At 44.8% G+C, this 25,715-nt stretch overlaps 1 protein-coding gene across 1 annotated transcript in view; it reads left to right on the top strand.

Moving 5' to 3' along the window:
• Window positions 1–24,725, top strand: part of PTGFRN (prostaglandin F2 receptor inhibitor) — a gene marked incomplete at both ends in the record, with an annotated part of 62,209 nt that extends 37,484 nt beyond the window's left edge. The window contains 4 exons of the mRNA XM_084306024.1: window positions 5,554–5,973; window positions 16,278–16,385; window positions 22,997–23,302; window positions 24,559–24,725. Of these exons, the coding sequence (XP_084162150.1) occupies window positions 5,554–5,973; window positions 16,278–16,385; window positions 22,997–23,302; window positions 24,559–24,725 (1,001 nt within the window). The remainder of the gene's footprint in view (window positions 1–5,553; window positions 5,974–16,277; window positions 16,386–22,996; window positions 23,303–24,558) is intronic.
• Window positions 24,726–25,715: the final 990 nt, after the last annotated feature.

The following is a 25,715-nucleotide window of genomic DNA, read 5'->3' as shown; positions in this document are numbered from 1 at the left end:
GCTGCTTGTTCAGACTTTCTTCAACCCCAGACCAAGTCTGGTCCACAGAAAGGGTATTTCCTTTTTTGTTAGGAGCTGGCTTCTCTAGCAGGAATGAGATCCCTCAATAATGGCGAATGCCGGTCACAATCAGTTCAGTTATGCCATAGCTGTGTGTGTGTGCATGCACGCGTAATGGATCACCGCCTTCAGAGCAGCTAGAGAAACCAGCTGGAGTTGAAAAGTCTCAGCCTGTGTTGACATTTCTGAGGGAAAACAAACCGTGACAGGTGTGAACGTTCCCTTGTTTCTGGTTTTGTTCCAAAAACTCTGCCAATTTTGCCACACAAATGTAAATGTTACAGTCCCCATGCTGAAAAGTACGTTTGTTGGCAAAACTCAGAGCTGGGGTATTTACGACGTGAAAGCAAACTCTCCTACAAACATTCTTCTCCTGAAAAAAAAACACACACATATGTATGTATGGAGGGGGAAATATTTAGGCTTGATTTCCCCCTTCTTCCCTTCCACTCCCTGCCATGCTCTTCCAGCAATCTGGCCCCAGATGCCGTTCCCTGCATGCCCTGGCCCCAGTCACAGCTGGTTCCTGCAGGCTCCAAACGGGGCTGTGAGCCTGGTGGTGCAGCACCAACTATGAAGGAGTTAATGTGCTGCTGCCTCTGCTCTCTGACTGTTGTTTTGACAAGTATCTCTGGTGATTTGAGTCCCGAATTGCTCCCAATGCTTATAAAAGCAAGCAGCCAGGCTCCCACGTGTTTGCCTAAGGAGAGAACCGAAATTTGCCTGTTCCTTGGATAGCTTATGCCTACATAGAGGCTTTTCTTCCAACTATTTCACTATTTGCATTGTCTGTGTTAACTTTAGAGCAGTGCTGGGGGTGGAGAGGACTTCAGAGAGATCTGACTTTGAAAAATCTCACTCTGAGTATCAGAGAAAGGCAAAATGATTTTGTTGCATCCGTGGGGCAGTCAGTAGAGGGGTGTTGAGGATAACAGGCCTTGGCTTGAAATGTAAACATCACACGAGGATGTCAAAGTCCTTTTTCCTTGTGTTTTATAATAAATTGTATGCTTGCCCATTTTCACTTGAGGCTTTTTATCCTTTTTTTTTTTTCTTCTGTTCTATCCGTTGGGAGTAGTAAAGCTCATGTGTCATTCTGCTTATTCAGCTCTGCAAGTGCTGATTGCACATCACCATTGCTTTTGACATGGTCTGCCTGATTTCTGTTTCTTTGCTTTTTTATTTTGTTACCTAATGCCCCCCATCAACGGCAACAAAGCATCTTTGTCCCAAATATGAAAGCATCAAATGTGTTGTTGTATTCAGATTATTTACTTCCTGGGATTTGTACTTTATAAAGGGGTAAGGGAAGGCAGGGAAACTTTTTTTTTGACTGGTTCTGTAGATTATTTTGAACACAGAAGTTTGATAGTTTGAAAAGATTATTTTATATATCAGTTGGAGTGTGAGTGCTACCTACATTTAAAACAAAGGTGCTGTTAGCAGTGGAATGCAGAATCAGTGCTCGTTTCCTAAACCAGTGTTGTCAGCTTTAGATCTGCATGAAAGCCTTAGCAAAAGAGAGCATTATCTTTTAATTGAAACTCCATATCCCAAAGATACTATTATTTGGGGTTTTGTTAATACTTCTGTCTTTAATTTGCAAAGTAATTGTATTTAACAGAATGTTACTGGTCCTAAACGTTTGCTCAGGACCTTCCATTAAGTTTAATGGGGAGCAAGGGCATCTTCATCTTGCAGAAAGTCCTGCGAGCAGGGAGCAGGTGATATTTCTTCTACCCACTTGTCTTTGCAATTGCTGGTGTGTAACACACTGCTCAGTACAGACATGCAGAGAAATCCCCATCCCTGTGGCACCACTCCGTCACGCTATGTGCCAATTTGGGCCTGAGAACAAGCTAGTGCGTTACAGTAGGTACACGAGCCAGGAGCCCCTGGGCTCCTCTTCCCCTGGCTGCACGAGGACCAAGTGGTTGTACTCATTGCTTAGGAGCTGAGCAGGGCAGTGAAGTCGACATGGGGGGGAGGTGTGCAGCAGTGAGAGCAGTTGCCTCGTGTATACATGTGTCAGGCCGTGGTGTAGGCAGCAGCGTGCCGGCTGTGCTTTCAGTGCTCATGGTATCCGAGCTACTGGGCCTACGATTGTACCATGGGGTGCCATATAGCCGCCGCCTCCTGCGAAGGCAAAACTGTCGTTACCTTAATGTCTGCTGCATTCCCTCCACTTCCAATCTTGTTCAGTGCACTGGGGGATGAAGCAGCTTTTACGAATATTGGGATGGTGTTACCTGGCGCTGCTGACAAGGCATTAGGCTCTGAGATTAGTTACTTGTGGCTGCTGCTTCTTTTCAGACTGGAATTGGTGGAGCACAGGGAACATGTTTGTTGTTTCCTTGCCCTTTAGCTGCTAGGCTTCTCTAGCAATTGGACTGACAGATTAGGTGAAAACTGTTTTCAGTCATTTCCCAGGAAGCATCCTTGAAGCTGAGCACACGCTTAGTCGAAGGGAGCAGCAAGAGAATTAGTGTGGGTTAGCCACTTGGAGTGGCCCGGGATGGAAGGCAGCAGCACATGCTGCCAAGCTCCAAAGTACAGTTTGCTCAATTTTTATCTAAATAATTTGGCCAGGATTTCTTATTCTGCTAGCCCTCTGTCTTGTAATAGGACCCAAACTGGTTATGAGCTTTGGGTATGGTTTATATAGGTTCTCTTCCCCTAGTGTTTTCCAACAAACTCTGCAGATTGCAGCCTCCTGTGTGCGATGGACAGGGGTATGTTTTGTCCTGCTTTTCTTACACAGAGCTTGTTGAGAAGGAGGTGAGACTCTGCACAGGACAGAGAGGCTCTTGCCTGTGTGTGTGTGCCTGCATGGAGGGGCAAGTGTACACAGTAGTAGTCAAGACACAGACACTGCTTTCTTGTCAATTCTCAGAAGATTAGAAAAGAGGTATCAAGCTGTAGTTCTTGGAAAGAAAATGTTCTTTGACCTCTCTGGCCTATATTTTGCTTTCTAGCAAACAACAAACACTTCAGCACCTCTGGGTGTTGTTTATCATGCCCCCTTCTCCATTCTGGTTTGCATTTCTTATGTTCTCACATAAGAGAATGTGCCTCTGCCTTCTGTGGTATTCATCCAACGTAAAGGATGAAGGGGCTTTAGGTTTTTTCTAAAGGTAGAAAAATCCTATGCAAGGACTTCTAGAAGGATGTTTCCCAGTCCTTTGTTCAGCATCCTAATTTCTAACCCTTTTGTATTCAACCACTGTTATCCAGCTGCACTGCAGGTCTTCAGATGTTCTCTTCCACAAACTCTACAGACAACATTGCTGCGTTTTCATGCTACCATTACTACTTTTATTTAACAAAAATAATTGGTCAAAGCAGCATTTTCTGTTGCCCTCAAATAGGAAGCCAAGAAAACAACAACTGGGAACAAAGCTGGATTGGTCCTTGCTGGGGACAAGACAGTTCCCTGTGTGCTGCTTCCTGACCTGTGTCTCAGAGAATAGTTAAAGTATTCCATTTGCAGCCCAGATGGTAGGGAGGGTTGCAGCTTCTCAGCTACATCTGTACTGTTCTTGTCACATTAAGGTATTTTCCTTATGTACATGTATGAGAGACCAAGTGCAAGATTTCTTTTTCAGTGTCCAGGACTCAGCTCTCTGACATGGAGATCAGAAGCACAATGGACATTTGCATCAGGAAGCTTTTTGCCCAGAGCCTTCTCACAAGGTCTAGTGAGCAGCAGTAAGGCAGAGAAGTATGGTTAGCTGTTTGTGCTTCTGCTTTTGGGGCAAAAGTATGATTGTAGGCTATATTCCTAAGATATGAGCCAAGTTGATTTGTGCTGGGATCCCAAAAGCTACCATCTTATAAAGAGGGTGTTATTAGAGTCTCAGGGCACAGAATGAGAAAAACAGATCTGTAGTCTAGAATCAGATGTGAGATGAGCTCTCACCCAGGAGAGCAGGGGATGTATGCACACAAAACTTCAATTGTGATTGTACCCTCAGTGCTTAAATGTGCAACCCTTACGTTCCCACTTGCTTAGTGGGTGGAAGTACAAGGGAGGCTGGTGTGGAGTATCAAATAATTCTGTGCTCAGCGAGACCACTTGATGCTGCCCCTGCTGTTTCTTTATATAGCTTTGTACTGTGATCTGCTTTATACAGTACCGATTTAAAGTTGTCATACCAGGTTTCTCATCTTGCGGGCCGTGTTTACTCATTGTGAAAACTGCTGCTTGAAGGCAAAACACTGCAAAATGTAATCTTGACAAGTATCTCATTGCTCTTATGGGGAGGGCATAAATATTACTTCGTTTAGTTCACTTTGGGGAAAGCGTTGCAGTCTTACTATCGCTTATTTTCCTTATCCTGAGAAGTTTCACCTTGTGTAAGGGTGATGTGTGGAGATTTTGTTTGATGCGTCTGGGCCCATTTTTCATAAGGAGGGGAAAGGAGAATATGCTGTAGTGAAGTCCAGAAAGCTGCATTGGCCAAGTTCTTGCAATACTGCTGCTATGGGATGTTGCTGTAAGCTGTGTGCTCTGCCCCAGCCCTTCTTTCCTAAGGAAGAACCTGGATGTGCAGGATGTCTCTTCATCACAATGCCAGGAAAATAACAACTCCCTTTCCTTTTATCTAGATATAATTTCAGGCACTCTTCATTTTCTCATTTTCTCACTGTGAGTTTTTTGTTTTTTTTTTTTTTTTGTCTTGAGGCTTTGCTCCTAGATGTATAATTTTCCCAAACCCTATAATTAAGGGATTCTTGGGATTGAGAGCCTGCATACTTGGAGGATGCTGAAGGGAATGAAATCAAGTAGTAAGCGTTGCTGGTGCCAAACTGCTGGGGACACATCAAGGTCTGTGTTAGGCTTGTAATCAGGTGAATGCACTAGAATCGAGTGAAAAGAGCATTTGTGGAGGCGGATGTGTGCTGACCTCTTCAAGAGCAGTGTGTGTATGAGTGTACTGGAGGCAATGGGTTCTCATGTTAACGCCAACTTTCTTGTCATGCAATCTTGTCATGATTTGGGGGGTTCAGCTCAATGTGTCTGGATTGCTGTTAGGGTGAATTTTTCAAGAGAAATAAAAAGCAGCTCTACTAAGTGCTGCAGATTCAGTCAGTGGCAGCTGTTGTCACTAGTCACAAGTACTTCATCAGCGTCCCTGTACTCTGTCGCTAATGGGGCTTTTCCAGATCCAACATCAAACTGGGGCTCCAAGTCTCATCTGACTAGTATCCATACTCTTAAATAAAAATGTCCTGGAGGTTATGCTGTGTCCTGTGTGTTGCATCATCTGTTCAGAGTATGGTGTTTGTTTGAATCCTTGCATTTCGACCCAAGCTGTTGTGTGCTGTTAAGTAGCATTCTGGGATGTCCATGTGTGTTTAGATAAATGTGCTGGGATTTGTCTCTGCAAAAAAAGCATTTTGCTTATTAGTAACCTTCCAGATGAACAAGTGCAGCAATAACTGCACTACTTATTAACCCCTTCCTTGTTGCTTATTTCCTTCCCCCTTCAGATTACACGCTGACTGTGGAGGCGGTGAAACTGAAGCCATTCTTCGTGGCAGGCCACACCTTTGAGATGACATGCAAAGTGTCCTCGAAAAACATCAAGACGCCGCGCTATTCTGTCCTCATCACGGCAGAGAAGCCGCTGACAGATCAGTCGAATCCCAATGGAACCACTCGCATAATTTCCCTGAACCAGGATTCGGTGGTGCGGTTGGAAGACTGGACGGACCAGACCCGTGTGGATGGCGTGGTTCTGGAGAAGGTGCAGGAGAACGAGTTCCGCTACAGGATGTATCAAACCCAAATTTCTGACGCTGGGCTCTACCGCTGTGTGGTGACTGCCTGGTCTCCAGGTGGTGGTGGCATGTGGCGTGAAGCAGTGAATGGCTTATCCAACCCCATCCAGATAGACTTCCAGACATCAGGTTGGTGTAGCATTTGTGTGTGTGTGTGTGTGTGTGTGTGTGTGTCTGAGCCAGAAGGGGAGGGAGTTCTGTGACACCCTTCCAGTGGTTTCCCTGTCTCTGGGCAATACCTGCTATTTTAGAAATTGAAAGGCTCTCCAGATGGTGTGATGGCTGGGAGCTTTCCTTGTCTCCTTTGGTGGTACTTGCATCCTTTGTGTTACAAATTGTTTACAGAAAGACATTCGATAACCCAAAGGTTACGATTATAACTAATTCTTCCTTTACTAATTCAGCTTTTATGGTCTTGCAGGCTCAGAGCTGGTTCTCAGTATGGAATAATTGCTGCCACATTTGCCAGATTCATTGCTAGGTTGCTGTTAGGTAACAACCACTTTGGAAGAGTATTAATATAAAGTGGATTTCTGTTCCAAAACAAACTTCATTAGCATAGCATTAAATTGCCTGAGCACACCTTCTCGTTGATATAATTGCAGAAAATGGTGAGGTCAAGGCAATGGCAATTTTTCAACAATCTCAGCAAGTATATCCTGCTGCTGAAGACCTTTAAGGCCTCTTGTGGATGGTTTGCAAAGCTCCACAAGTTGGAATGAATTTCAGTGCCCAGATGTGCATCCTGTTCCCCACATCCTTGCTGAAACCCTCACCTTTGTAACAAACCCTGCCTGGTGGGGTTTTCCCAGGGAAGTGTGCCTGTCCTGGTATATTATGGGGGTGAGAGAAAGTGGGGCAGTATTGGTTTGAATCGTCAAGGTGCGTGTTAACGCTGACTTCCTATCATGCCGCGTGGGTGGGAACTGTTGCAGAGTTGTTTTTGTAATGGCAGTGAGAGTTTCATCTTGTGATTTGATAAACCAAGCTCGTGATGACTTGAACACTTCTAAAGAGCTCTTGGTGTAGCCCAAGGGTGCATCCTGTGTTGGAGCTCTCTGCTCAGCTGCTTATCTCAAACCTCCTGCACCCCCCTGTTGCTATTCACAAACACAGCTTGGGTGGAAGTCTCTCTTCACATCCCTTATTCTTCGTGAACTGAATTACTCTGCATATAATATGGGACTGAAGGGTTTTAGGAAGAAGCAGCTGTGACTAGGCTAGAGCAGCTTGACTTCTGGTTGCCTCCATAACTAAGGTAATCATTCTCCACCAGGTGATTTCTAAAACCTCAGTTTCTCTGTAGCTGGTGTGCAAGGAAAAGGACAAGAGCTGAACGTAGGGGGTATCTGTGCAGTGAGAACTTCACTTTGTAAGAAGTTCTGAAGTGTATCATCCCGATACAAACCCTATTGAAGACACAGCCTGACCTAAGCTGGGCGAAGAGAGGACAGGGACTCAGCTCAGTGCCTGCTCAGTTCTAGATCATCCCAGTTGGCTTTTCAGTGTTATGGTAAGTTACTGTTCTGAAAATATCCTATTAGTTTGCATATGTTCCAAAAGGCTCTTGGAGTAACAGTGTCACAGCTGAGTATTGCTGTAGATTTGTCTTCTAGAGATACGGTTTTAGTGGGCTGTAGCTTCAGCCTTGCTGCTCTTATTGTTTGAATCAGACACCGTGGGAGAGCAAGACTTACAAAGGGCTGGTGCAAGAAACCATGAGGGATGAAATCTGGCCCAAACCTCCCCCCTGCAAGCTCTGACATGGGGGCTTTCCTGCATGAAAGTGGTGCTTGGTAGCTCTGCCAACACTGCTTGCGTTATGTCACTTTGAACTCCCCCCAAAAAGGTTTGGCAAGAGGCTATTAATATTCGTGGTTCGGAGGGAAACCTATGAGCTATGCAAGGGAGGGAAGTGTGCATGTCACAGTCTTGACTTCTTTCTGCTATCAGCTTCTTTTCACTCCCTCCTCGCCCAGCTAGGATTTCCGGCACGTGGAGCGAAGGAGGGGAGGCAGCCCGCAGCTCTGCCCAGGGAATGTGTGAATTCCTGGAGCCGGGGGAGGGATGGTCCTGAAGCCCTGTCAGCCTTCCATGCTTTACTAGAGAATGAAGGCAGAAATGAGATCCAGGCACAATTTACTGGAGAGCTGTTTCCCAAAATAGCCTCGCCATGTAGCCAAATCTGGCTTAAAATACCTTTATTCAACTGATGGATGAACTTTGTGTCCTTCAGTAGTTGCTCAGATATCCACACTGGACATTCATCTGTGGGCATGATTATGACACACGACAAGCACAGTCAGAATGGATGCTGGCAGGCTTGCTTCCCTACTTACATACCCTCCTTTCCCCAAAATTTTCTTCTTCCTTTGGTACAAACTCTGACCGGGTCAGGCAGCCAGAGGTAAGTGGCAAAGCTGCGGGGCAGCTATAAAAGCACAGCTCAGATATCGCGTCCTTGTCTCGCTTCCTGTGGTACAGGCAACTGTCAAGCTTGTTCTCCAAAAAAAGGAGCTGATGCCAGATTCTCCCCAATGGGAATGGTGTAAGGCAGAACTGCTGAGGTTGATGGATTTTCTGGGGAAAACGGGAGGTTGCCCAGAACTGGAGGGAAGAAGCTAACCAACAGAGGGTCAGAGACAGCAAAGAGGGGCATGTTGCTCTCCAGGTAACTGCAAAAGCTGGAAGGCACCTCTCTGCTAAATCTAGAGTTCGATGGGGATATGTGGTGAGTGGTTTATGTGTGTGTTTGTCCCCGATAGTGCAATTACCTTGCTAACAGTTCTCCTGACTTCAAGGGTCTCGAAGTGTAGCAGAGAAGCACTTTAAGTGTGGCAGTGGTGGGGCCTTGCTAATGCAGTGTAACTTAAAATCCAGAAGGCATTCCTCTCTTCTCCCGACTACGAGGGCTTGGGCTGCCACAGCATTTCCAGCTGGCACCATGTGGGGGATGGAGCGGGGAGGAGATCGATATGGAAGCAGCGTTTTCAGCAGAAGGAAGCCCTTAAAGGGTTTTACATGAAGGTTTGAGTGCTAGGAGGAATTTCTTGCTCGGTTGTTTTTATTGATTCCTCTTCGGTAGGGGGCAGGGAGGTTTGCTTGGGTTGGAAATCCTTCCTGCCAGCTTGACTCCCTCCCAGATCCCTGAGTCGAGCGATGCTTCAAGGAAGGATTTTGGTGTGCGTACGCGCCGTGCAGCGTGATCTATCTGAGCAGCAGGAGGCCTGTAAGCATTTTATATGAGCTGGGGACTGCGCGCATGAAACTTCAGTGTTTCCTGCCACAATGGGCTTGAAATGTGGCAGTGCTCCGAAATGTTTTTCCATGAACATCTGTGGAAAATGTCTCGCTCGGATTCTTTCCATTCAAGGCAGAACTTGCTGGCTGCAAGCAGAGACCTCCTCTCCTCTTTCTCCACTTGCTGTTGCAGAGGGACGTATTTATTCCACATAGTTTATGATCTGAAATGTTAATGTAAAGGCATTTGTTTGAAACTTCCTGAACTTAAAAAAAAAAAAAAAAAAAAAAATGTGGATTTTGTTTACAGAATTATATAAACTGGAGGGGGAGGGGGAGAGGAGGGGAAGGAGGAGCCTCGTAAGTCTTTAGTTTGCATATTTTCAATCAATGGCAGATTGTTCTCTGCTGGATGTATTTTAAGACCAGAGGGGGATCTTGAGAATCCTTCGGGTCAGGCCTTGTGAATACTGTGGAGCACTAGACTAGTTTTGGGAAATGAATGCCTGCTGTATGTCCAGTAGCTATAAGCAAGCTAAGCTTATTTGGGAAGGAGGCAGGAGGAAGCCACCCCATATGAAGTAATATTCTTCAGTGCTGCTTTTTGGTCAGCTCAGTTTAAAACAGAAGTTCTGCCATCCCTTCTCAAAGCTTGCCCAGCACTGGGAGGGATAGGAGCAGCTGCTAGTACTTGTCTTGTGATTTTCTCTTAATTTCATTTCATTCTTCTTGCTGAAGCCCAAATGCTGCTTCTCCCCCATCGAGCCATCAGATGATGTGTGTGTATATATACACAGCATTTCGTTCAGCCTGGAACGCATCTGTTTTCTGTAGTTTTTTCCTGTTTTCCTTTTCAAGCCAGCTTATCAGGACAGCTTCTTGTAAGGCTTATGATCTTGCCCACCTGGCCCCAAATCTCTCCCTTTTAAAATCAGCTCTCCTGGTCACCTGGAGGTGCTGCTCCAGTGCCTTTGCACTGCTAGGGCTGAGCAGCAGATGTGAGAGGTTGACTTTTTGTGTGTGTGTGTGTGTGTGTGTGTGTGCAGACTGTCACCGTCAGACTTAGCTGAGCCAGCCAGCAAAAGTGGCTTCTAATAGCTGGGAACTTGCTTGAGATCAGAGTGCTTATCTGATACAGGTCTGTGTACAGGTATTGGGTATGAGTGGTTCCAGCTGGCCTGGAGCTGGATTGTTTATCCCGGGGCCATATATTCTTCTTTGGCATTCATCCTTTAATCTTCTATCCCTTTCAGCCTGTACCCAGCAACCCAGGTTAGTGTTTAGGTTGTGTTTGCCCTCTCTGTGCTCACTGGGATTTCCACAGAAGTGACTTATTTTCTTTTGCCTGAAGGAAAGCAGAAAGAAGGAAGCTTTTAATTGTGTATTCAGAAGTACGTTATGAGAGGGGACCGTTTGGAGCTGGGCTGTGCTCTGAGCTGGCTTTCCTCTGTGCCATTCAGCAAAGGGCAAGTAGCTCTGGAGAGGCAAAAATAAAAGAGAACTTGAAGGGAAGTGTCTCAATTAAATCTTCAACTCTGGATTACATCTGCATGTGAGCTCATTGCACAGCAATGTATTATCATTCTCTTTGGAAGAAGTTGAGATAAACTAAGAGCTTCGGAAATATGAGCTGAGTATTGATGCTGAACTGGCAATTAAAATGAAATGATGCCCTGCAATGACCCAGAGATACTCAGCTGCAAGAAAGTAAAGCAGAAGGGTTCTTAAAGGAAAGAAACCTTAATCATGGAAATGAATAAACGGCCATACAGCAGAAATTCTTTGGCGAGAGAGGCTGGTATTTTCCAGCCACCGTTAATGGGCAGGAACATGCTTTGTCATTGTATGCCTTTGTGCCTGTGTGCACTAATTTGTATCTGGAAGTAGAAACCTCAGACTAAACTACTAGAGGCTTCTTCCAGTAATGGCTAGTATGACGCTTGGGGTGAAAGTTGCTGGGGAACAGCTCTGTGAAGAAGCTGGGAGAGGACGGGGGCTGCAATAGTGTGGGTGAAGGAGCTCGTTATCTGGAGAGTCAGATCATGGGATCCTCACTTTGAGCAGAGATCTGCTGCCAGGGCAGATATGAGTAATGCTTTGGATGATGGAGAACTTGTGGATTGCATCAGTTTTTTCCCCCTTGTGGTCCGTGGTGCTGGCTGATTGCAAGAAGTGGAGCTGGATGCAGTGATTGCTCCTGCTGCGCTGGGCTGTGCTGGGTAACGAACTGGGTACAGGGTTATTGCTGGAGCAGCCTGGTCTGGATCTCTCTTGCCAGATAGATTACTTGACCTTTCTCTGCCCTACTTTGTCTGGAAAATGAAAGTAACTCCTTTCTGTGGGGAGATTGGAACTTGTTTTTGCAGAGAAAATAGTGCCTGAGGTGAAGTAGAAAAGGCCAAAACATCACCTAGGACCTGGTTAATTAGCTCTTCTATTGTAAATCCAGATGTTAACTGGCTTTTGGTTATTCTTCTTTCTCCCCCCTTCTTTTTCTTGCTGTTTTAAAGTGTTTGGATTACTGAGCAGTGATGGAAAGCAGGGAGAGTAAGGTGACATCAGGTAAACAGGGCTCAAGGTTTATTTTTTCCCAGTACATAAATCCTTAAGCTGAGTAAATTAATTGAATAATTAAACCAAACAGGTCCTGATCCTGGAACAGAGTTTCTTTTTAAGCATTTCTAGGTTCATACTAGTAAATTTCAATTGATCAATTTCAATTTACCAATTTTTCAATTTCAATTTACCTCAATTACTTCCATTTTTATTTTTAAAGTAGAGTTTTTCAGGCATGCAGAAATCAAGAAATGATTCCAAAAACTATTTATTTTCCTATCTTGACAGTAGCTGCTTTTTAATATAAAATTGTTATTACTTTATTTAAGAAGAATTTTTAAGAGACTTTTCTAAGCTTACATACGGCCTCATTTTAGTGAGAAATGGAGTGTTCGGCTTAGTTTAAATCAAAGGTCTTAGTAGAGGATGGCAATATAGGGGAAAATGGATGCTTGGCTCTTAGAATTGGGAATGCTGGTTTATTTTGTAAGTCTGCTTTTTTAGTTTCTGAGCTAGCTGAGATTATGATGCTTGTGTTCAAACCAGAAGTTACTCAAATCCACTTATTTTTCAGCTTTCAACCTCCTGAATAGCCTCCCTACACTTTGCTTTGTTCCTGAGGAGCTTTGCAAGTCATGCTTCATCTGCCAGCCTTGCACTTGAAACTAAATTCCAACTTGTTTGTTCTCGAGTGACCTGTAGTTGCCAACAACAGGATTTCGAACTGTTAAATACAGGTGGCAAGGTGAGAAAAGCCACATCATCTGTCTGCAGAGTTCTATTTTTTCTCGATGTTCATGTGGCATGAACTCAGGTCTTGTTGAAGGAGAGCTTGTTACCTCCCCATCCCTTCCTATGACAGTACAAACGCTTGGACATGGCAATGGAGAGACACTGATAGATGTTGCTGTTGTCCCTGTCTTCTGAGGGTTTCCTGTTAACCAAGTGCTTGCAGCTGTAAGCTTGGGGTTGAGTGTGTGTGGTTGGGTTTTTGCTGTTTTGTTTTTTTACTTGGGGGGTAAAAACTTCAGGATACCACTTGGGTTTTGTGTGATGAGCTCTTGGTGGAGTCTAGATCTGGGGCTGCTTGAATACTGTGTTGTGATGGTAATGGGGGGAAAAAATAAGGTGATCCACACCTTGTGGAAGATTTTGTGGCATGTTTGCCTTGGGAGGTCCTCAAGAGCATTGGAAAGGTGTCTGGAAACATCCTGTGTTTGCTCTGGTGTCTTTTTTTTTTTTTTTTTTAAACTGAAGTCCTTTTTTTGAGCCTATAGTAAAGAAGATACCCAGTTAGCTAAGGTGATGGCTTTACTTGTAACTCACTAACAAACACTGGTTTGCTGCTGCCTTTGCTTGAGATTCACATGCAGTTCATTCCTGCTTCTCTTATCCTGTTGCCAGGCAGGTTCAGCTGAAGCCAGAGTAAATTATTTAATCCGGGGGACATAAATCAGACAAGCTATTAAGTTAAAAACTCTTGTCATTTTTTTCTTTAGAATAAAACCAAACAGAAAACCTTGAACCCTTCGACAGAGAAGGGTGACAGATTTTTCACGAGGGATAAAGCCATGTTGTCAGCTTTTGTGAACCTTTCCCAGGCTGTGCAGTGACTGCAGCTCTGGCAAGTGTACCTTGTGTTGGGTGGTAAGGGGTTACACAGTTGTCTTGATCCAGATCAGGGCTAAATAGGTGTCTGTTGCAAGCAGCCTCCTGTCTTTTCAAGTTCTGGGGTGAGGGAAAAACCATCAGTGAAGATGCTTTATTCTGCCCTTTCATGCTTGAGGGCAGCCTGAGGTCCAGGGCATGGGGCATGTGGGCAGAAAGGTCGGCAGTATTGCTAAGGTAGAACGGTGCTCTTTCTAAAAAGCTGCAGTTTTCAAGGCTAAGCTAAGGGGACTTCACTGTAATGAAGTTTATTTACATTTTAAAAAGCTTTTAATTAATAATATTTATTTTCCTCTTCAGCTAGAGAGAGGGAAGAGCACTGTCAAAATCCAGTCCTATTACAGGGCAGTGATTTTTCCTCTGGAGTTACAGAAGGTGATTTTTAGATGTACCCCCTCGTAGGGAAATAAGCAAAGGGAAATTATTTCTTGTGGCTTACCAAGGGGAAGTATGATCACAAAATGACCGAGCAGGAGCTGCCAGGCAGCCTTCTTACTGCCTAGGAAGCTTTGACTCTTCACACGCAGGTAGGCTAGAGATGTACTTGGTGACCCAGAACAGGAGGGTCTGTATGGGGTGCTGTGTTGCTGTGATATGGCCTCTCCTGGCCGAGAGACCAACCAAGCAAATTGGCATTTACCCTAAAGACACTCAATGGCCGGGGGTGCTCAGACTCCGGAGGCTCTGCATTAGTGTGTTTTGGCCTGCCAGGTTTGAAGCCAGCATCTGTTGAATGCCTGGACTTTCACTCTAGAAATAAGACCGGAAAAGATGTCCTATCTACACGTACCCTTCTGTCTTTCCTTCTTCACCCTGCCAGGGCAGGAGTCAGCCTTAGCCTGACAAAGTTGGGATCATGCAATTCATCTCCTTCGCCTGATTTCTGCTAGCATCCGGCAGGCCAGGGCCTGTTCGCAGGACCAGGGCATGTCTCAAGCTCCTGACATGTCACCTCAGTCACTGCCAGGCTGTTGTGTAGACACTGAGCTACAGACAGTGGCCAGGATTAGTATGGAGCTGTTCTGTGTTCGATCAGTGCAGCAGACGGTGTGTGCTGGGATGTTCCTGGCAGACGTGACACTTGCTTCATTTGTGTTGCTGTGAGAGTTCACACGCGCCACGAGGCATTGCTGGTTACAGCTGGCTGTGGTGCCCTGGTCCATCCTCCCTTCACAACTAGTCCCTTGGGACCTTGAACCTCTATCTGCACAATTACCCCACCCCACCCCCCAAAAAAGTGAAATACCTTGTTTTATCTGAAAAAGAATAATCAAGTCAGCTGCAGGAGGAATATGGTTAGAGGTGTGAGGAGCTGGGGATCAGCCTCTTATTGCAGGTAACCAGTGATAGGACTAGAGTGAATGGCCTCAAGTTGTGCCATGGGAGGTTTAGGTTGGAAACGAGGAGACATTCTCAGAAAAAGCAGTCAGACGTTGGACCAGGTTGCCCAGGGAGATGGTGGCATCACTGCTTCTGGGGCAGAGGGCTATAAGAGGTTTGCAGTGTAACAAACCACAGCAGATTGTGTGCTGTGGAAGTTGTGGGGGGAGGATTTTGGAAGCCACAGAATAATTATTGCAATGTAATTGGAATTTACTTTGTGTGCTGTGTAATCTCTGCTGAAGAAAACAAGCCAGGTCCCTGTAGTCTAGCATAGTTTCACCAAAAATGACAGCTCTAGCTTCATGGCATCTCCAAGTTTCTGTACAGAACCTCAGTTTGGAAGTGATGCGATAAGCGTGTGCAGCGTGGTGAGCTACCGGCATAGCTTTTCACAAAAACCTGTTGGGAGGGGAGGGGGAAAGTGGGCTGCTTGGCTGATTTCCTTAAATGTTCTCTGTCAGAAGTGTTGTTTGCCACAGATCTTGAATGGATTTGGAATTTACAAGTCCTGTACTTAAACTGCTAGCATGTAAGAGCAGAGCATGGCAGATCTTCCAACAGTTTACAAACTAATTTTCTGTTCTTGTTGCTGCTGATGCTATCCCAGAAGTAGCTGAGCCAGGTAATGATGGCAGCTAAGAGATTTCAGAGAAGGCAAAAATCTAAAATCTTCTAAAATCTGAATCCCAAGTGCCTTCTTCCGTTCCCTGGCCCCTTTCCCCAAAGCCATTCTGGAGGCCACAGTTAGCATCTGCTTTCCTCCTCCATATCTCCTCTGCTTTCTTTAGTAGAAAAATCACTAAGGGTATTTTGATGCATTCTTCGTTTTCTGCCCTGTAAAATGGAGAGTACCTAGCAATGTAGGCATGTCTGAGGAATTGTGGTTTTGTTAACTTTGCACCAGAGATGTAGTTGTTGTCAAAAATGTGGGCAAGTTGTGTTGTTTTTTTTTAATCTTCTGCATCTCAGAAGTCAAACACACATGTTGTTATGGTGTCTGAGCATTTCATAACAGCCTAATGGTTTTCATCAATATCATCATCACTTCACAGCTGAAGGAGTTACTATACCCTTGGGCATTGAGACATCTTGTACAAAAGAAGCTATCTGTAGCAGAGCCTGAAGGAAAATCCACAGAAAAATGTTATCAGATGCATTCTTGTATTGTCTGTGTTTCAGTTCTGCAGCAGAACCTCCTGTATGGTTAAATTACTGGTTTGCTCTAACTTGAATTCCTATTGACAGCTTCAGCCAAAATGATCTGTGCTGGATTAGCCAGAGGACCTGAACTCTATTCTTCTTAGACAAGTCACCAGTGGAAGAAAGGCTCGTTTTGTGCAGGACAGTGGAAGGCAGATATGGGCAGCGACTTCTGTGTTGTGTGACAGGTCTGGCAGTCTGGGTATTAGTGCAGCAATTAGTGTCTAAAAATGGGTAACTATTTTGCCCAAACTTGCATGACTGCTTATCCCTACTTCAAAGCTCCGTTTCTGCAAACACATAGAGGACGATTCAAAAATACACAAGAATACTTTTGGACGTTGAAGAAAAGCCTGTCATGAATAATTGTGGTTACTCTTTTCTAGGTCCTGTGTTTAATGTCTCCGTGCATTCTGACAACCTGACAATTTACCAGGGTGAACTGGCAGACTTGCTCTGTATCATCACAACGGATGGAATGGCACTGGAGCCAGGTATTTTGAAGAAAATATTTTACTTGTAACTCATTCGCCTCCAGATTGTATACCAGCAGTTATAACCCCGTGTCATGTGAGTGAAGCTGGAGAATTGAGAACATTTAATGTTGTACAGAACTAGCTAAATACAGGAGAGAATGTTTGCTTTACATGGCCAAGTCTAAAACAAGATTTGTGTTTCACATTCTGAGGTGAGAGGGGGAAAAAAGCGTTCTTATTCCTAACCCCTGTGCTGTCTGTACCAACTGACCCCACTGCTGGCAGTCAGCCTGCAACCACTAGATGGGCGTGAAAACTATTGCTGTCTCCTTCAATTAGAAAGAAGGTCCATTGGCAAAGCCTGTCAGGAGAAAGAAGTTACCTGTAAACCAATCTTAAAATCACCTGGCCGGTCAGCTTAGAACTTCACAGTGAATTTAAGGCTTAATGTAAATCTAAGAATCACAAAAATTGACTTCTGCAGCCTAAATACTGAAAATGAACATTACTTCCTGATGCCTTCAAAGGTGAGCTTCCTTTTTTTTTTTTTTTTTTGTGTAGAAGAAAAAAGAAGCATGGTACCTATGAAAAGGACAGCAGACACTTTAAAGAGAGATTTTTGTGAAGGGCTGAAAAGTTCAGAGAATTGCTCAAAACTTAGCTGCTTGCCAAAGGTTGCGTGAGCTGCTTTTCATCAAAAGGCTGTGAGAGTAGCTCTGGTTATTGTATCCAAAATGTGGCTTTGGAGTGAGTTTAGTGTGTCTTTTAAAGTTATTTTTATGTGCAAATATAAAAATATATTTTAAATCTATAAATGTGTTTAAATATAAATATATATACACCTAAATGTAAAGGTACCATGATTCATGTGGGACAGAAATCTATGCAAAAGCCACTACAAAAAAGGGGCTGTGTGGCAAATATTAGTTAGTGTAATAGTTGATGAGATGAAGTACCAAGTTTATTGAAGGTGCATCACTTTGAAATTGCAGAATGGCTGTTTGATGTTAAATCTGAGTGTAGCAGGGAGGCAATTTGCTAGATTACAGTTCTGTGCTGCCTGTGAAAAAATGATAGAAGTCTGTAGATTGTATTATTGAAATGCTTGGTAGGGGGGAAATGCTGAGTAAACTTTATTGTTGTCAAAAGAGTCATAGCCTGGGATATTGGACAGTCTGCAGCAATGTACGTCTGTACATATGCCTCCATCCGTCCTGCAGTTTCTGCTCAGCAGAAAGCATCTTCTGAAGTTGAGGTGTTTCTAAGCTGTTAAAGGTATTGTTGCAAGGCAGTACCCAAAGCATCTGGCTTCCTTTGCAGAGCAGTAATTGCTGGCAGGGAGCAGCTGCTGCTTCTCCTGGTGTTCGACAGCTAAAATAAGCTTGGGGTTGCCTTGTGAAAGAGGCCTCAGCATCCCTGACCCACTTAAAACTTGAAAAGATGCCACTTACTGAGAGTGGGGCTCTCCTATCAGTGCTCTGCTGCAGTTGGGTTTGTGATGTTTTTGTGTGCTTGGTAGCTCGAGACAGAAGCACTGACAAGATAAGGGTAATCAAATGGATTTAAATAAAAAGGTGGCCTCTTCAAGGAGCTGTTGATCAGCACAGTTAAGTTTAAACTGGGAAAATTCTTGAGAGAGTAGGGATGTCTGTTGAGTTGATAGATGATGCCTGTATTTGGAAACATTACCCTTTCCAGAGATCATGAGCAGCCAGCACACAGTTTTAAATGTCAGCACTGTAACGCGTTCCGTAACTGGGTAATATCATATTGAAATGGCACATCCCTGCCTCTCTGGTTGCTGGCGTCGTTTTTGTTGTGGATTTTTGTCTGTAACGGGGCAGATACATGCATGACGGATACCCACAGAAAGGAGGAAAGAAGCGTGGTACTGTGGCAAGTAGGGAGAACATTTTGGTCTGTGCTGTGAGCCTGCAGTTGCTGAAAGAGCAAGGTTTGGGGTCTAACCAGCCATGCTCTGTGTGTCTCTGTGGGGAAGTCCCATGTGAGCACTTCAGCTGGGCCTAAGAAGCTGGCCCCTCTCCAGTCCTTGCTGGTCCTCTCGGTGAGACAGGCAGCAGAGCTTCAGTTATGTGGAGGAGGACTTTAAGGCCTCACCCGGTAACAACCAGATGTAATCATTCAACGGGAACGCTTTTCACTCTGCATCCCATCTCTGATGGGTCTCTACACTCAGTCAGTATCACAATTTAATTCACAACCAAAATGGAGAATTTACACTTTAAATGATTGCCAAAACATTAGACAGACTGTGAAAATAACAGTGCTGTCTCATCCCAGTGGGGAAATAAGGCATGTTGTTGGGGAAAGCCTACACCAGATAATGAGATAGGAAAAGCAAGAGCTGCCAGCATCTCCTAGAAGAAAACAGATGACAACAGTGCCGGCATGGCCTTTCCATTTGGGAACTTGTTGAGAAGGGAGAGCAGAGCAGTTGCATATTGATGTTGCTATCCTGCTGTTCTGTGGGTCATTATGGCTTTCAAGAGGTCTGCTCTTCTGGGGTCAGGCCTTCTGCAGTGGGGTATTACAGGCCCTCTTGTGTGCAAAGAGGGATCAGGGAATTTCATAAGATCTTTTGTTAAATGCACTTCCTGCACAGTGTGAATGTGCTCGGTGTGCCAGCTGGCTCTGCTCTTGTACATGTAGTGTGATGTTAAAGTATGCAAGCAGATCAGCATGTATACCTTCAGTGGTGAGGTGAGGTGTCAGGTGCCAGCTCTTCTCCCTCTTTGTGTCCACAGTCAGAGAAATAAAGTACTTTCAAGGAGCTGAGGAGAAGTTAAGTGACCAATGATCTTTGGAAGTCCCCTTCTTATGTCCATTCCTTGCTAGAAGAATAACTTATGGGCTGGCCCATCCTCTAGCAGAGGCAATTCACAGCTGTGTGTGAGTACACACACCCACCCTGTGGGAAACTTTCAAAAGGGTTGAAAAGGTTTTGGCATGACTGCTACGTGGTTTAATTTCCTCTGCTTCTTTGAGACCCCGCTGAAGTGGAGTGTGTATTACTGAGCTCAGTACATGGCAGCAACCATTCTGTCTAAAGAAGTGCTTCTTTGGCTTGGCATCCGTAGCTGGTGTTTTGAATTGATATGAGGGAAGTATGTGTGTGTCAGGGGGGAATAGTAGTAGTACTTCTGTGCCCTGAAGATACAAAAGCTGCTTCTGATGTTGCTGTTGAATACACATTTTCACAAACGATCTCTCTAGACTTCCCAGATCACCCCTTCTTGGGCTATGTGCTTAGGGATTTAAAAGTATTACTTACTCTGCCTGAAAGAGATTTATTTTTTTTTTAAATCTGCTCCAGACGGACCCAGTGGGCACTCTGGAGAATTTAACAAAACCAGCTTGTTTACCTCTTGTATGGCTTGAAGTGGTTTGCTCAGCTCTCTAGGAAGCCCTATTCAACCTCATTTAAATGTAGTAAACAAAAAGGGTCTCAAAATTGTGATTCAGCGCTGTAACAAGATGCTGAGAGAGCTCCATTCTAAGCAGTGGAAGTGCATGGTTCCTAGGAGCTGGTCTAGAAATAGGATTCCCAGTTCTGTGGGGTGATTGGCCAGAGAAGCAGCTGAGACCCAGACAGCTTAGTCCTGTGTGTTAAATCGAAATGTGTGTAAAGATGTGCTTTACATGTTGATGATGCTCACTAGCTGAGGAGGGGAAGGATGGCACCACTCTTACTCTGCTTACAGAGCCTGTGAAGCATCCAGTGCCCTGTGTTCCTGGATGAAAGGAGCTGGGTTGCACGAGCAGTGGGTGCTGAGGTCCTTGGTGGCCTTCTGCAGCACAACATCCCAGTGACGAGCTTTCTGTAATGCATGGTCCCTTCCTGACCTTACTGGTAAAAGAAACCTTTGTAGTCATAAGTGTGTCTGTGGGTCAAGTGGTTCTGTTTTGTTTTTTGAAGACTGGGGACAAAAACTGAGTGTCTGATTTGTCTGCATGGACACAAAGGGTGTGTGGAGTTAAACAGATGCTTTTGGGAAGCCTAGCGTCTGGCCTTCTTTATGTCAGTAAAATTGCAGATTTGTTAGCATGTGGGAGCTGTTCGGCATGGCCATCACTGATCTTTGGAGAGTGCTTGATCTGTGTCCTTGTTTTGCTAAATTTTACTGTGTTTTTACAGCATGAAAAATGAGAGAGATAGAAACGAATCAGATGACTTTGCTGTGTGAAGCTAGTTCAAGGAGGATAGCGACAAAGAGCACTCTGAGCCAAATCCTCCCTCTGACTGTCTGCAGTGAGTCACTAATTGCACACTGTGTATACTGACTAATAAAATATGTTGGCATAATACTGTTGTCCCATGTTGTAATTACAGAAGACAGATTCAGCTATTTCAAAATGACAGCAAGTGCCTGCATTCATCTTTGTACATTGAGGGAAGAGAACCTCAAATTAAGTGAGACTTAAACAGAGGAGTTCTTCAACAGTAGTAAATCCCCCGGGAATCTGAAGGCTAGGTTATTTTTTCCCCCCTCCTAAACTTACTGCTGAAATCTATTTTAGTAAATGCAACCGTGTATTCAGTGTAGTTGGACGTAGCCTGGAAGGTGTCCATATGCTCCTACTGTACCTGGAAGCATGGAGCAAATGTCAGCCTTCATGATATTTGGAAGGAATTGGTCATGCCCAACCTGACTGCCTGTGGCTGGTGTTAATGCTGTGTTTGGAATAAACAGGCAACAGAGATGAACAGTAGTTTATAGAAACGGAGCTCTCTCAAGCAGAGGCCCTGTTTCCCACAGCTACTTGGGAGAGTACACAAGGCAGCGGTCAAAGTTTAGTCCTGTCAACTGAAAATGTGTGTGGTGATCTTGATTAGCTTTGCTTTCCAGGGAGGGGATCGGAGTGGTATGCTGAGTAATTAACGGTAGTATTTGTGGTATGATGTGGCAAAGTGTGGTTGTTATGAGTGCTGCTGGTCCATATGGCCAATGCTCACCACCACGTAGGACCAGGAAACCTCTTCCCGTGACAGGACTACAAAACACACGAGGTGCTCTCTTGAGGCTCTGTGTTGTCACCCGGAGCAGCTGGCCATGGCAGGCAGGGCAATAAACTGGCTGGTGTCCCAAATGGTTTGGTCAGCCAGTGTCTCTGGGAGTGACTGAGTGCTGCCATCTGCTTCCTCAAGTTTCTATTTTGTTTTTGAAGATGTGTGTAGAACAGTGTACCTTACTGGGGAATTAATTGTACCACAAACAGTGAGTGGTTTTTGTCTGCAATAAGAGGGACTGTAGCAGCTGATGTGTAACCACAAGTAGCAGAACCGAGGATGTCCCTACCCTTTTTTAAAAGATTATTCTAAGGTTCCCTGTCTTCCTAAGATGTCAGCTTGCCTGATAACAGCTTAAAAGTTGTCTTCAATTATATCTGCAAATAATTTAAGTACAGCAGGAGGTTCAGGGCTTAGATGAAAGATCAGTTTTAAATTTCAGATTGCTAATGCTGTATTTTTCACAGGTCTCAATACCAGCAAGTGAAGGTTTGATATATGCCCAAAATCATAGGACTGTCTTAGGTGTGCAGAGGTTAATCCCCTTGCAGAATGTCTGCACAAAACTCAAGACAGAATTACTACCCTCTGTTTCCAGTTTGGGCCTATCAGTTTAAGTGCCAGGAAGGAGGAACTACTGTTGAACCAAACGAGCAGGCATCTGAGGCCCTTTTCTGTCTACGCTGTGGGTCACGCCGTGTTTCAGACCCTTTGACAGGTATTGCTGAGCTCACATTAGAAAAGCAGCGTGCTGATTTTTAAAGCAGATACTCAACAACAGCCTAATAGGGCTAAGATTGAGATCTGCTAATGGGATCAATAGCATTTTGCACGAACGTAAAAAAGGGCTTAATGTGCTGATGAGCTCTGTCTACCTGTCAGCGAGGTTAATGTGGAAGGTGCTGCAAATGTTTTTTGTAGGCTATCTCCTGGGATAGTAAAATTCATACAAGGCACAGTGCACGATGGCCCATGACACTTACTAACAATTGCAGAAATAGTGCATAAAAGCATTGTGGTCAAGCTTTGCTTCCAAATGCTTTATATTTTTGCACGTAATTTTTTTTCTACTCCTTGTAGAATCTCTTTAAGTTTAGGCAGACTAAATGTGTGGAAGGGGCCTTTAGGAAAGAGCATTCTGATTTTGTAGCTGTGCAGCTGCTGCGTGAAGGTAGTGATTGCAAATCACTCTGCTAGCAAATGCCTAGCATTGCCACTCCCTTTTCAGTGTAGGCTCAGCCCAGTTTTAGCACTTCTCATGACACCAGGCCTGCTTGGTGAAAAGTTAGATCGGAGAAGAAATAAGCATTTTAGGATGACAGGTAGGAAAGCAAGAAACCCCCTCTGTGTTGTTGCCATAGCAAGTCACCCTCCCTGTGCAGCTATATTCTTCCTGTCAGTGCATTTCATTGCAGTTCACTGCTTGAATCCTCCTCGAAAGGACACGTTCAGGACATTCTTCCCTGCCTCCCCTACCCCCACTGTCAGTCCAGTGTTGGTTACGCCATTGGCAGATTAACCTTTCTGCTGAGAAGTGGCACTATGAATAGTCTTTGCAGCTCACCAACGTGTCCAAATTCTCCTTTTTCCCTGAATGCAGATGACATGTCTTTTGATGTCTCCTGGTTTGCTGTGCGCTCCTTCGCGCTGGACAGAGAGCCCGTCTTGCTGGCCTCGGTGGACCGAAGAGGGATTGTGACGCAGAGCAGGAGAAACGGGAGCAGTGACCTCAGCCTGGAGAGAATCAGCCCACTGGAATTCCGTCTCCGTGTGCATGGCTGCGAGGACCATGATTTTGGGAACCATTACTGCGTGGTGACCCCGTGGGTACGGTCTGCCACCGGTGTGTGGCAGCAGGAACCTGCCGTCAAAGCCAAACCTGTCTTCCTATCTGTGAAAATGGATGGTAAGAGATGACTGTGTGTGTTGCGGGATTTTTAGCACCTTGTTATGTTAATCTGTGACAAATGTTCTCTATATATGTTTTTAATGATGCCTGTGATAATCTCATTAGATTTTGTTATCCTCTTGCTGTTGTTTTCAATTTGTAATTCGAAGTTCTACAGACTAGGTAGGCCTGAATAGGTCATACTCATAAGCGTGAAGTGTTCTTTTTCCTGATGCCTTGCTGACATTTTGCATAGCCAGGGCATCTTTTAATCAAGGTGTAGCATTCTCTCCAAGTGTTAATCTTCCTGTTCCCTGCTGGAAGAAACACTGGTTTGCAGCTGGGGTGTGCTGAAGTAGTCATGTTATGGTTAATATCAAAGCAGGGAACAAAACGTCAGGGCTCTGACTCCTTCCTCCCTCTCCTAACCACAAGACATGCTGCTCCCTGCACTTAATACCTTGCCTGCTCTACAATCAGAGTTGCAAGTGTTGCTAGACTTTGTGAGAAGCTAGATGTGTGCTAGATGCTTCATTCAGCATGTAGCTAAGGAGAAGAATGAATTTGGGAGAGGCTTTGAACTGGTTGCTTTCTTCTAAGTGTTTCCAGGAGAGGTCACAATGAGAAGTTCTGTGAACTTGAATCAGAAACTTTTGTTCTCCCTACTATGCAGATAACTGTCATAACTGTACTTTCTAAGCTCCTTCCATTTCTTGACCCTGTCTTTTAAGTGTGCATCAGGTGCCTACAAATCAACTTTCTTGTTCATGCACCAACTTAGGAGGTTGATTAGGCGAGGTGGCTGAGTGGCAGTGAATGTACTGTACAAGTAGTTCTAATCAAGCACAGTGTAAAGTCCTTGCCATTTGGAAACAGTTTTATAAAGAGATGGCAGCCACAGTCTGCCTGTGATAGAGAACTGTTGCCAGGCCATTGTTTGGAAAAACAGGTAATGGGGTACTTCTTAGAGCTATTGTCACTTTGCTATATCATTGCAAGGTTTCTCTGGTGCCTATAGCCTCCCCAGAGCTTTGAAATGGTGGAGGAAGAAATATGGTGAAGAAGGAAGTAATGGAGTCCAGTAAGGTACTGGTATCCCAAACCTCAAAAGACAGAAATCAAGAAGGAGAATTAGCTTTTCCTTCCAAAATAATTAACCTGCCCATGACTGAAAAATGTGGGATTTACTCCCTCTTTAGGCAAGAACAAATAATGTTGATCTTTAAATTTCTCTGTGATATCTAACGACTTTTGTTTTCCTTGCTGTTTTTCAGTTTTGAATGCTTTCAAGTATCCCCTGTTGATTGGCATTGGTCTGGCCACTGTCATCGGACTCTTATCCTGCCTCATCGGCTACTGCAGCTCCCGTTGGTGCTGCAAGAAGGAAGTGCAGGAAACACGGCGAGAGCGTCGCCGGCTGATGTCAATGGAGATGGACTGAGTGCTGGAGCCAGGCACGCCTGCGTTTTGGGAGAGACTCACAGGGCTCTTGGACTGTGCTGAGACACTCGCTCACAGGCCCAGACAAGACAGCACGCTTCCTCTCTGATTTCAGCCTGGACCTCAAGCTTCTCCTTGTTACACATCATGTCCTGAGAGCTTTCAGGCCATGTTAAGTGACTCAAAGTTCTCCTTCTTCCAGCAGCACTTTCTGCATAGGGATCGTGTCCTTCTAACGTACAAACTGTTGAGTCTGCTTTCAGCAGGGCCCTGTGACAAAATTCACTAAATTGTTATTTTATAAATATTTTGATTTAGCCCCTCTTGGTTTTTGAAAAGGTCTTCCTCTACGAAAACATGACAGGGAGGGCAATGTGTGGGAAGGGACTGGTAGAATCGTCAGGCTTTCATTGTGTTAACTAATCTACTTTTCCCCTCTGCCCTCATTGCAGCATCCTGTCCACTTCCTCTGTCACCACGGTATCTCACAGACGTCTCTGTGTTGGCTTGAAGCCTGGAGAAGGGTATTCCACTGGTGCCTCATGAGGCTATTCCAGCAGGGAATTGATTTTTGGCTGTTAGCATGCCTTCTCTTCCCTGGCTTTCAAAGGGTTTACGATTAACCTGAAAGCATAACTTGCCTGGAGGTCTTTGAGACTTTTTTCTTATTATTTTTTTTCTAGTTTTCTGTGCTCAAAGCTCTTGACTGTGGTGAACAGGGGCTAACTTGTCAGCCCTGAAGAGTCACTCTTCAGACAAGCATTTGTTGGATGTCTGCGTATGGCCACCAGCTCCCCAACCTTTCTTTTCTCCTCACTACAGCTGCTCACGTTGTGCCTCAGACCCTGCTCTGCTTGTGGCATGGGGGGCAGCATGGTATTTAGAGACAAGATCCAGCCTTCTGCTGGCCTTGGCAGAGGAAGGAGACCTTGCCCAACTGGCAGTGGCGTGACTCATGAAAAAAATGTGAGATGGGTCTTCATGTGCACTT

This window comes from Netta rufina (genome assembly GCF_964035555.1).
Source record: "Netta rufina genome assembly, chromosome: 1".
Classification (NCBI taxonomy): domain Eukaryota; kingdom Metazoa; phylum Chordata; class Aves; order Anseriformes; family Anatidae; genus Netta; species Netta rufina.
This window is presented reverse-complemented; position numbering and strand designations above follow the sequence as displayed.